The sequence below is a fragment of the Oncorhynchus tshawytscha genome, linkage group LG07, assembly GCF_018296145.1.
Source record: "Oncorhynchus tshawytscha isolate Ot180627B linkage group LG07, Otsh_v2.0, whole genome shotgun sequence".
Classification (NCBI taxonomy): domain Eukaryota; kingdom Metazoa; phylum Chordata; class Actinopteri; order Salmoniformes; family Salmonidae; genus Oncorhynchus; species Oncorhynchus tshawytscha.
In genome coordinates, this window is record NC_056435.1 from 22,087,710 (window position 1) to 22,100,705 (window position 12,996).

Genomic DNA, 12,996 nt, shown 5'->3' on the forward strand with positions numbered 1-12,996 from the left:
TTATGACTTAGATGAATATCAGATCAAATTGTATGACCAATCCAGGTAATTCCAAAGGGTTCACATACTTTTTCTTGCCACTATACATACATACATACATACATGCAATGCCTTCGGAAAGTTTTCAGACCCCGTGACTTTTTCCACATTTTGTTAAATAAAAATAAATCCTCAGCAATCTGCACACCATACCCCACTAAATGCAAAGTGAAAACAGGTTTTTCGAAATGCTTCGAAATGTATTAAAAATAAAAAACTGAAATACCTTATTTACGAGACTCAAAATTGAGCTCAGGTGCATCCTGTTTCCATTGATCGTCTTCGAGATATTTTTACAACTTGATTGGAGTCAACCTGTGGTAAATTCAATTGATTCGACATGATTTGGAAAGGCACACACCTGTCTATATAAGGTCTCACAGTTGACAGTGCATGTCAGAGCAAATAACAAACCATGAGGTCGAAGGAATTGTCTGTAGAGCTCCGAGACAGGATTGTGTCGGTGCACCGATCTGGGGAAGGGTACCTAAAAATGTCTGCAGCATTGAAGGACCCCAAGAACACAGTGGCCTCCAACATTCTTAAATGGACGAAGTTTGGAAACACCAAGATTCTTCCTAGAGCTGGCTGCCCGGCCAAACTGAGCAATTCGGGAGAAGGACCTTGGTCAGGGAGGTGACCAAGAACCCGACGGTCACTCTGACAGAGCTTCAGAGTTCCTCTGTGGAGATGTGAGAACCTTCCAATCGGGCCTTTAGGTAGAGTGGCCAGACGGAAGTCACTCCTCAGTAAAAGGCACATGACTGCCCACTTGGAGTTTGCCAAAAGGCACCTAAAGACTCTCAGACCATGAGAACCAAGATTGAACTATTTGGCCTGAATGCCAAGAGTCATGTATGGTGCAAACCTGCCACCATTCCTATGGTGAATTATGGTGTTGGCAGTATCATCCTGTGGGGATGTTTTTCAGTGGCAGGGACTGGGAGACTAATCAGGATCTAGGGAGAGATGAACGGAGCAAAGTACAGATAGATCATTGATGTAAACCTGCTCCAAAGTGCTCAGAGCTCTGGGGCAAAGGTTCACCTTCCAACAGGACAACGACCCTAAGCACACAGCCAAGACAACACAGGAGTGGCTTCAGGACAAGTCTCTGAATGTCTTTAAGTGGCCCAGCCAGACCCCAGACTTGAACCCAAGTGAACATCTCTGAAGAAACCAGAAAATAGCTGTGCATCGACGCCCCCCTCCCATCCATCCTGACAGAGCTTGAGAGGATCTGCAGAAAAGAATGGGAGAAACTCCCCAAATACAGGTGTGCCAAGCTTGTAGCGTCACAACCAAGAAGACTTGAGGCTGTAATCGATGCCAAAGGTACTTCAACAAAGTACTGTGTAAAGGATCTGAATACTTATGTAAATGTGATATTTCAGTTTTGTTTTTATAAATTAGCAAACATTTCCAAAAACCTGTTTTTGCTTTTTCATAATGGAGTATTGTGTGTAGATTGAGCAGAAAAAATATAATGTAATCCATTTTAGAATAAGGCTGTACCGTAACAAAATGTGGACAAGTCAAGGGTTCTGAATGCTTTCCGAATACACTGTACATATATAGCTACATACATACATGTATACATACAGTTGAAGTAGGATATTTACATACAGGTTGGAGTCATTAAAACTTGTTTTTCAACCACTCCACAAATTTCTTGTTTTGACAAACTATAGATTTGGCAAGTCGGTTAGGACATCTACTTTGTGCAAAACACAAGTCATTTTTCCAACAATGGTTTACAGACAGATTATTTCACTTATAATTCACTGTATCACAATTCCAGTGGGTCAGAAGTTTACATACGCTAAGTTGACCGTGCCTTTAAACAGCTTGGAAAATTCCCGAAAATTATGTCATGGCTTTAGAAGCTTCTGATAGGCTAATTGACATCATTTGAGTCAATTGGAGGTGTACCTGTGGATGTATTTCAAGGCCTACCTTCAAACTCAGTGCCTCTTTGCTTGACATCATGGGAAAATCCAAAGAAATCAGCCAAGACCTCAGAAACAAAATTCTAGACCTCCACAAGTCTGGTTCATTCTTGGGAGCAATTTCCAAACACCTGAAGGTACCACACTCATCTGTACAAACAATAGTACGCAAGTATAAACACCATGGGACCACGCAGCCGTCATACTGCTCAGGAAGGAGGAAACATCTCTACCTCCTAGAGATGAACATACTTTGGTGCAAAAAGTGGAAATCAATCCCAGAACAACAGCAAAGGACCTTGTGAAGATGCTGGAGGAAACAGGTACAAAAGTATCGATATCCACAGTAAAACGAGTCCTATATCGACATAACCTGAAAGGCCACTCCGCAAAGAAAAAGCCACTGCTCCAAAACCTCCATAAAAAAGCCAGACTATGGTTTGCAAATGCACATGGGGACAAAGATTGTACTTTTTGGAGAAATGTCCTCTGGTCTGATGAAACAAAAATAGAACTGTTTGGTCAATTTGACCATTGTTATGTTTGGAGGAAAAAGGGGGAGGCTTGCAAGCCGAACACCATCGCAACCGTGAAGCACGGGGGTGGCAGCATCATGTTGTGGGGGTGCTTTGCTGCAGGAGGTACTGGTGCACTTCACAAAATAGATGGCATCATGAGGATGGAAAATTGTGTGAATATATTGAAGCAACATCTCAATAGATCAGTTAAGTTAAAGCTTGATTACAAATGGATCTTCCAAATGGACAATGACCCCAAGCATACTTCAAAAGTTGTGGAAAAATAGCTTAAGGACAACAAAGTCAAGGTATTGGAGTGGCCATCACAAAGCCCCGACCTCAACCCTATAGATAATTTGTGGGCAGAAATGAAAAAGAGTGTGCGTGCAAGGAGGCCTACAAACCTGACTCCGTTACACCAGATCTGTCAGGAGGAATGTGTCAAAATTCACCCAACTTATTGTGGGTCAGGGAATTTCAGGGAATTTTTACATGGATTAAATGTCAGGAATTGTGAAACTGAGTTTAAATGTATTTGGCTAAGGTGTATGTGAACTTCCGACTTACTGTACGTATCAACATACAGCAAAAGCTGTACTGTGTGTGTTGTTTATGGCTGTCCAATGATGTTGTTGATGTTGCTCCCAATTTTGTTCATTGCGCCTTTGCATACATCAAATTAATAGCTAGCTGTACCCCATGTTTTAACCCCGTCTGTCCCGTTCCATTCTCTCTCTCTCCATCTCAGGCATGCCCTGGACATCCGTGAGCACTACGAGAGGAAACTGGACAGAGCCAACAACCTCTACATGGAGCTCAATGCTGTCATGCTACAGCTGGAACTCAAGGAGAAAGAGCTACTCAAGTAATAATAATATTTATTGTTGCACACCTTACAATCAATATCTACCTGTGTGTACAATATTCATGCTCATCTGCCAAAGACACATACAGGGAGAGGGAATAGCAGACATAATGTAATACATAATACAGACGTTTGTGATATGTTTATTGTGGCCAAGTAATGAATTAATGAATGATGTGGTGTGTGTGTGTGTCTCCCAGGAGGGAGCATTCCCTGGATAAGAAGTACCCAGTATGCGTCAAAAACCACAGCTCCAGACAAGAACGCTCATCCAACTCCATGGAGAAACTCATCAAGAAACGCAACATACCTCAGAAACTGGCCTCTCACACCAAGAGGTGAGACTGAGGGGGAAACCATTGAACCATTCACACTCACTAATCCCACACATTCAATCCCTGTCTGTATACATGTGTTTTGAATGAAATAGCATGTAACACTTACTGGGCATACAGTTATTATGTATTATTACTGGTCGTAAGCATGTACAGTTTGAGCCCTCACTGTATATTGTTTATTTGGATACAAGGAGAAAGGCTGCAGGTGCATCTATTTCTCTTGACTTGACTTTGACTTTATTTATTCAGTGTACAGTGTACTGTAGACTTTACTCACTGTGTGTTCCAGTAGGCCAGACCTGCTGAAGTCAGAGGTGATCCTCCCCAAACTGGACTCCTCCATGACCCAGGTGACCATCCCCTCTTGCCCCCAGAAGGGCTCCACGTCCCCGGGGAGGTCGCGTCGGGCCAAGCCCCGCTACAGGAAGGCAGGGAAGGGCAGCAGTGGAGACCTGGCTGGGCTGAAGGCAGCCCTGTCCTCTAACCTGGGCTTGGCTAATACTATGTCACTGACCACCACCACCTCCACACCCAGGTATCTACACTGAGTGCACAAAACATTATGAACACCTTCCTAATATTGAGTTGCACCCCATCCCCCCAACCCCCATTTTCCCTCAGAACAGCCACAATTTGTTGTAGCATGGACTCTACAAGGTGTCGAAAGAGTTCCACAGGGATGTTGGCCGATGTTGATTCCAATGCTTCCCACAGTTGTGTCTATTTGGCTGGATGTCATTTGAGTGGTGGACCATTCTTGAAACACACAGGAAACTGTTGAGTGTAAAAAACCCAGTAGCGTTGCAGTTCTTAACACAAACTGGTGGTGCTTCACCCTCTGAATAGCACACATACACAATCCATGTCTCAATTGTCTCAAGACTTAAAAATCCTTATTTAACTGGTCTCCTTCCCTTCATCTACACTGATTTGAAGTGGATTTAACAAGTGACATCAATAAGGGATCTTAGCTTTCTCCTGGATTCACCTGGACAGTCTGTCATGGAAAGTTAATATTTTGTACACTCAGTGTACATTGAAAACTATCCTCAAATCGGCCTTCAGTGCTCACAATAAAGATGTATCCCCTCCCAGCAGCAAGCAGCACCTGGACCCCAGCGCAGCCCTGAGAGGTCTCCAACATGACCTGCTGCTGAAGAAGATGTCCTCGTCCAGCCCAGACCTTATCTCCACCGATCTGGAGGCAGAGGGCCGCCGCAAGGGACAGGAGAAGCCCGGCCTGGAGAGAGGGGGCAGCCAGAGCGCCTCTGCTGGCCTGGGAGGAAGAGGTGATGAATAGTTATAATAATGTCCCATAGGGAAATTTGCTGGTAATATACAGGGATACATGGCGTACGTATAGTCTGTATCCCAAATTGCAACCTATTGCCTAGGTAGTGCACTACTTTTGACTAGAGACGTATGATGGTGCACGATAAGGGAATAGGATGCTATTTGGGATGCATCCATAATATATCACCTACATCACTTCAGTCACAGGACATAAATCACAAGACATGATCAGACATTTGTTAAAAAATACACCATAACACAACATCTACAGTGTTCTTCTGTGTTTAGGAAATAAGGAAACTGATGCTGGTTGGTATGAATGACTTGCAGGTGGAGGAGGAGGTCGAGGTGGAGGAGGGACAGACGATCAGACAGAGACCCCAGTGCGTAGTGACACCCCCAGCGAGGACGCGGCCTCCATCCCGTTCTCCAGTAGCCCAGATTCGCCCTGTGGGAGGGGGGCGACAGCAGGGAGGGGGTCGATGCTGCGAGGCCCAGGGAGAATACCCCAGGATGAGGAGGAGGAGACGGGAATCATAAGGTCACCCAGGTGCTATCTCACACCTGCAGCACTGCTCTACCGGAAACAAGTCACACGCAAACAGGTAGATCTGCCACAGTTGTAAAAAATAAAGATGCTGGGCCAGAAAAAAATATGTTTGTCTGTGGTGCATTTTCTGTAATGCATGCGGTGCTGGTTCTTTTCCTAAAAACATTCTGACCATGTGCCAAATCAATTGAGAAAAATAGTTTCTAATTTCTTTCTAAGTCTCATCATATCTCTTCCATGTCTCCTCCAGAGATGTGGTGTGTCGTCAGAGGAAGAGGAAGGGGAGGTAAACAGGGAGGTGGAGTTACCACGGAGACGGTGCGAATATACATCTTATACATTAGTGTATTTAGTCAAGATTCTATAGTACATAGTCCAGCAGGAAGAACTTCTTGGTGTGATAAAAAGAGCTTGTGTCTGAGTTATTGAGAGCCCCATTATTTAATCTATTTCCTCTCTTCCCCATGCAGTCGGCCATTGAGCATCAACAAGTGCCAGTCCCTGTCCACCTTCAGCTCTGAGAACCTGTCACCAGTGTCCGTGTCGGACGGAGAGGAGGGCAACACCAGCGACCACTCCCACAGTGGCACGCCCGACGTGGTCAGCACCAACACGGATGAGCGGCTGGACGACAAGAGCGACGACCTTCTGTCCCAGGGGTCGGAGATCTCTGTCGACCCTACCCTTGACCCAGCCGAAGGCCTATCAGAGGAGGCCACCATCCGCCAGGTCAAGACCGAGCTCAACTCAGAGCAGAACTATGAGGTAGGTAGGGACAGGGTTACTCTGGGAACTGTAGAACTATGAGGTGGGATACTGTAACAACTAGAACTATGACAAAGTGTTACCGTGACAACTAGAACTATGTTAAGGTTACCATGAGAACTGTTATGTTTAGTAATAATCGATGAGAAATGATGAGCCGAAATCCTGATCATAATGCATGCTCTGATCATTAAGGCTGCCATCCCTATAACAGAATATAGGTCTACATTTGGATTTGGCTCTTGTGTAGGGACCAGTGGCGGCCGCTGATTGGCTGGGTGGTCGTGGTTGAAGTTGTCAACAAAGCAGCATGACAGAAATATGCCAAGTTTTCAAACTACTGGTAGTTTCTTTGAAAAGATATTCAAAGTGATCGGTGCATTTCAACAACAGCATGAATATGCTTATTTCACTTTTGCATGTCACATGATGCCACTGTTTTGAACAGATTAGATTATACTATTTAGAATGAGCAGCCAGCTCACGAACAAACAAGTGCACCAGGGAGAACGCAACAAGCATGCAGATGCAATAAATAAGTGAAAACACATGATCTAACTGGGGATAGCTAATGTCACAAACCTTGATGTGCTAGCCAGTTAACTTTCATTATGAAATATCTTCATAAGTAAGTCAGATATTAGAAATTGGCATGGGAGATAAGCAACTAGCTAGCAACCAACTAGCTAGCAACCAACTAGCTAGCAACCAACTAGCTAGCAACCAACTAGCTAGCAACCAACTAGCTAGCAACCAACTAGCTAGCTAGCAACCAACCAGCTAGCTAGCAACCAACTAGCAACCAACTAGCTTACCAACTAGCTAGCAACCAACTAGCTAGCAACCAGCTAGCAACCAACTAGCTAGCAACCAGCTAGCAACCAACTAGCTAGCAACCAGCTAGCTAGCTAGCAACCAGCTAGCTAGCTAGCAACCAGCTACCAACCAGCTAGCTAGCAACCAACTAGCTAGCAACCAGCTAGCTAGCAACCAGCTAGCTAGCAACCAGCTAGCTAGCAACTAGCTAGCTAGCAACTAGCTAGCAACCAACTAGCTAGCAACCAACTAGCTAGCAGCTAGCTAGCTAGCAACCAACTAGCTAGCTAGCAACCAACCAGCTAGCTAGCAACCAGCTAGCTAGCAACCAACCAGCTAGCTAGCAACCAACTAGCAACCAGCTAGCTAGCAACCAACTAGCAACCAGCTAGCTAGCAACCAACTAGCAACCAGCTAGCTAGCAACCAACTAGCAACCAGCTAGCTAGCAACCAACCAGCTAGCTAGCAACCAGCTAGCTGTCATGTTTTTTTGTCCTACTATATATATTGGGGCGGCAGGGTAGCCTAGTGGTTAGAGCGTTGGACTAGTAACCGGAAGGTTGCAAGTTCAAAACCCCCAAGCTGACAAGGTACAAAATCTGTCGTTCTGCCCCTGAACAGGCAGTTAACCCACTGTTCCTAGGCTGTCATTGAAAATAAGAATTTGTTCTTAACTGACTTGCCTAGTAAAATAAAGGTAAAAAAGAAAAATAATAATATCCGTGATGAGAAAGTTCTAGCTAGTGTATCCATCTGTCCTTGGACTCTTGTTGGATGTAGATGTCCGGCTTAGGTTCTGATAACACTTATGATTATTTATTTCCAGATTAATTTCAATTAACTATGCTTTAGCACCATCTGTACCTGATAGAGCAGATCTAGTCTCATGTGCGGACGTAAGCCACCTAGTGCGAGAGACTCATTAGGAGGGAGGCTAGACCAGACCCAGAAGTTCTGACTGGGTATAACACTGGGTATAACACGACAAGCATGGCACACTTGTATTTGGGGAGTTTCTTCCATTCTTCTCTGCAGATCCTCTAAAGCTCTATCAGGCTGGATGGGGAGCGTTGCTGCACAGCTATTTTCTGGTCTCTCCAGTAGAGGTCGACCGACTATGATTTTTCAACGCCGATACAGATTATTGGAGGACCGAAAAAAGTAGATACCGATTAATCTGCCGATTTGTATTTATTTATTTGTAATAATGACAATTACAACAATACAATACATCAATAAAATCAATTTAGCCTCAAATAAATAATGAAACATGTTCAATTTGTTTTAAATAATGCAAAAACAAAGTGTTGGAGAAAATAGTAAAATTGGAATATGTGCCATGTAAAAAAGCTAATGTTAAAGTTCCTTGCTCAGAACATGAGAACATATGAAAGCTGGTCGTTCCTTTTAATATGAGTCTTCAATATTCCCAGGTAAGAAGTTTTAGGTTAGTTATTATAGGAAAATTTCTCTCTATACCATTTGTATTTCATATACCTTTGACTATTGGATGTTCTTATAGGCACTTTAGTATTGCCAGTGTAACAGTATAGCTTACATCCCTCTCCTCGCCCCTACCTGGGCTCAAACCAGGAACACATCGAGAACAGCCACCCTCGAAGCATCGTTACCATCGCTCCACAAAAACCACGGCCCTTGCAGAGCAAGGGGAACAACTACTTCCAGGGCTCAGGGCGAACGATGTCACCGACGGAAATGCTGCTCTATCAAATATCAAATCATAGACTTAATTCTAACATAATAACACACAGAAATACGAGCCTTAGGTCATTAATATGGTCAAATCCAGAAACTATCATTTCGAAAACAAAACGTTTATTATTTCAGTGAAATACGGAACCGTTCCGTATTTTATCTAGCGGATGTCATCCATATGTCTAAATATTCCTGTTACATTGCGCAACCTTAAATGTTATGTCATAATTACGTAAAATTCTGGCAAATTAGTTCGCAACGAGCCAGGCGGCCCAAACTGTTCTATATACTCTGCGTGCAATGAACGCAAGAGAAGTGACACAATTTCCCTAATTTAATATTGCCTGCTAACCTGGACTTTTTAAAACTAAATATGCAAGTTTAAAAATATATACTCCTGTGTATTGATTTTAAGAAAGGCATTGATGTTTAGGGTTAGGTACATTCGTGCAACGACTGTGGATTTTTTTCCTGCAAATGTGCTTTGTTAAATCATCCCCCGTTTTAGCGAAGTTGGCTGTCTTTATTTGGAACAAATAGTCACACAAATAGTCACACAGTTCGCAACGAGCCAGGCGGCCCAAACTGCTGCATATACCCTGACTCTGTTGTACAGAACGCAAGAGAAGTGACACAATTTCCCTAGTTAAAAGAAATTCATGTTAGCAGGCAATATGAACTAAATATGCAGGTTTAAAAATATATACTTGTGTATTGATTTTAAGAAAGGCGTTGATGTTATGGTTAGGTACACATTGGTGCAACGACATTGCTTTTTTTCGCGAATGCGCTTGTTAAACCACCCGTTTGGCGAAGTAGGCTATGATTCAATGATAAATTAACAGGCACCTCATCGATTATATGCAACGCAGGACAAGCTAGGTAAACTATCGTCAACCATGTGTAGGTAACGAGTGATTATGTTAAGATTGATTGTTTTTTATAAGATACGTTTAATGCTAGCTAGCACCTTACCTTGGCTCCTTGCTGCACTCACATAACAGGTAGTCAGCCTGCCACGCAGTCTCCACGGAGTGCAATGTAATCGGCCATGATTGTGTCAAAAAATGCTGATTTCCGATTGTTATGAAAACTTGAAATCGTCCATTCCAATTAATCGGTCGACCTCTACTCTCCAGAGATGTTCAATCAGGTTCAAGTCTGGGCTCTAGCTGTGATACTCAAGGACAATCAGAGAATTGTCCCAAAGCTACTCTTGTGTTGTCTTGGCTGTGTGCTTAGCATCGTTTTGCATTTGGAAGGTGAACGTTCGTCCCAGTCTGAGGTCTCTAGGAAGAGTCTTGGTGGTTCCAAACTTCTTCCATTTGGAGGCCACTGTGTTCTTGGGGATCTTCAATGCTGCAGAAATGTCTTGGTACCCTTCCCCAAATCTGTGACTCGACACAATCCTGTCTCTGAGGTCTACGGACAATTCCTTCGACCTCACGGCTTGGTTTTTGCTCTGACATGCACTGTCAACTGTGTGACCTTTTATATAGACAGGTGTGTCCCTTTCCAAATCATGTCCACGGAATTGAATTTACCACAGGTTGACTCCAATCAAGTTGTAGAAACATCTCAAGGATGATCAATGGAAACAGGATGCACCTGAGCTCAATTTTGAGTCTCATAGCAAAGGGTCTGAATACTTATGTAAATAAGTATAATTTGCTAAGATTTCAAAAAGCCTGTAATCGCTTTGTCAATATGGGGTAGTGTGTGTAGATTGATGAGTGAAATATGTATTTAATCAATGGCTAGGAAAACTGTATTAATAACAATGCAGTAATGCCCATTGCCATCCTCTAACTCTGCCTCTCCACCTCACCCCAGGGCCTGTATGATGACTCTGAGTGTGACAGTGCTGAGCTACTCAGGCTGCACAGAGCCCCAGCCCCATAGACCCTCAAGCACCAACTGGTGAGGAGGCCAGCCCCCCCCTCAGCCCCAGTCTCCTGGACAGGCCTATGTACAGCCAACCAAACCCCCTCACCTCAACCTCCCTTCTCTCACTTCCCAGTCCCAGCCTTGCAAAAACACTTCAACAAGCCAACTCACCTCACCTACAGGTACCTCTGCAACACCATACTACAGATGTAACTTCTACATGTTATAGTGATTCTTTCACTATCCGTTGTTTCTTACTTCTATATTTTCTCCAAATATTGTCATACTTTATTATCTATTCTATGTAAAGTCTCCTATTCAGATTATATGTCAACATTGTCAGAGGCATCTGCACTTTGTTTACTTGATTGGTACTGATTATTTCATGTCCAAAATCTTTTGTTTCCTCACAAGGATTGTGCACTGAGTGTCGTTTAATTTATTTATTGGGTATTAAGAATCAATGTTTACATTCTTCTTTACATTTTCACATGTATTTATAAATGTTTTTCATCAGGGATTTTGTTGTCCAACTTTTTTTATACAATCTGTATTTTATTTAATGTAACAACTGTATGTAAATATTTGGACCTCTTGAGACACTATTCAATTAACAAACATTTGTAAGAGTTGAAATGTGAGACTGGATCATCTAATGGTGCTGACTGTTTTACACTAGAGGGCGCTATTGAATTGTACCAGACAACAGAACTCAGGTGCATTCAGCAGGGCACAAGATTGTGGATATTTCAGATAGAAATAGATTATGTAGAACATACATACCTCTCTGACATGTAGAACAAATTAATCATGTCAGCTCTATTCATGACATTTCTATCTGAACCATTCAATGTTTGCCTACTGAACATGGCCCTGAACAGATATTCTATTGGTCTGATACCGGATGCTGTTCATGATGATGATGATGATGATTACAGGGCATTAATAAGCATAGAAATCTAATAATTATATTTCTATGGCATTAGACAGATTGAAGAGAACAGAACAATAATAGATAATGAACAACACCAAGCAATATGTACACTAACTCAATCATTCCCCTGACTGCACCGTGGAGTAAACTAAAACTACAGCCCCTTTCTTTCAGGGTTTGACCGCACTTGTTTTTGTTGATTAACTTTTGTGTATATTTGGTATTGCAGTCTTTATACTGTATTAAAATGCAATACTACGTACTAGGATACCATTGAGAACAAAAACTCAGGTCAAATCTCAAATGGCACCCTAATCCCCACAGCTCTGGGTCAAAAGTAGTGCACTTCATAGGAAATAGTGTGCCATTCGAGACGAAGCCTCAGTCACCGACCATTTGCATTACCATCTACAAGTGTCAAGATCCTAGATCAGATTACTAAAGCATGGTTGTAATATAATAGTATGTATGGGTTGTACTTGTATTTTTGTCCAAATGCAGATGTTAGTCAGAGCATGAGGCTCAGATCAAAGGGACTTAATCACCCATAGAAACAGAATCTATAGAATAAAGGAAATCTACCACTCACGAGTAGCAGACTAGTTAGTTTAAGAACAAACTAGTTGTCTGGCAACTAGTTACTTTCCTGTCAGCTAAGGTTGTGTCCCAATTCTAAATCATTATCAACTAAATGCGCACTTGTTCACTTCCCTTCTTGGATTGAAAAGGAAAGGACTGCTGTAAGAAATATGGTGGAATCACCCTCTCCCAATCCAAATACACTGCTCAAAAAAAGAAATGGAACACTAAAATAACACATGGAGGTCTGGATTTGGAGTCACACTCAAAATTAAAGTGGAAAACCACACTACAGGCTGATCCAACTTTGATGTAATGTCCTTAAAACAAGTCAAAATAAGGCTCAGTAGTGTGTGGCCTCCACGTGCCTGTATGACCTCCCTACAACGCCTGGGCATGCTCCTGATGAGGTGGCGGTCTCCTGAGGGATCTCCTCCCAGACCTAGACTAAAGCATCCGCCAACTCCTGGACAGTCTGTGGTGCAACGTGGCAAGAGGAAGGCATTGATGCTATGGACTGGCCCGGTGGATGGAGCGAGACATGATGTCCCAGATGTGCTCAATTGGATTCAGGACTGGGGAACGGGCGGGCCAGTCCATAGCATCAATGCCTTCCTCTTGCAGGAACTGCTGACACACTCCAGCCACAATGCATTGTCTTGCATTAGGAGGAACCCAGGGCCAACCGCACCAGCATATGGTCTCACAAGGGGTCTGAGGATCTCATCTCGGTACCTAATGGCAGT

At 43.1% G+C, this 12,996-nt stretch overlaps 1 protein-coding gene across 1 annotated transcript in view; it reads left to right on the forward strand.

Moving 5' to 3' along the window:
* Positions 1-10,793, forward strand: part of LOC112255227 (mitogen-activated protein kinase kinase kinase 12-like) — a 73,869-nt gene extending 63,076 nt beyond the window's left edge. The window contains exons 9-16 of the mRNA XM_024428267.2: positions 3,255-3,371; positions 3,572-3,709; positions 3,999-4,244; positions 4,805-4,998; positions 5,333-5,607; positions 5,803-5,870; positions 6,023-6,317; positions 10,684-10,793. Coding sequence (XP_024284035.2) covers positions 3,255-3,371; positions 3,572-3,709; positions 3,999-4,244; positions 4,805-4,998; positions 5,333-5,607; positions 5,803-5,870; positions 6,023-6,317; positions 10,684-10,752 — 1,402 coding nt within the window. The 3' untranslated portion in view covers positions 10,753-10,793. The remainder of the gene's footprint in view (positions 1-3,254; positions 3,372-3,571; positions 3,710-3,998; positions 4,245-4,804; positions 4,999-5,332; positions 5,608-5,802; positions 5,871-6,022; positions 6,318-10,683) is intronic.
* Positions 10,794-12,996: the final 2,203 nt, after the last annotated feature.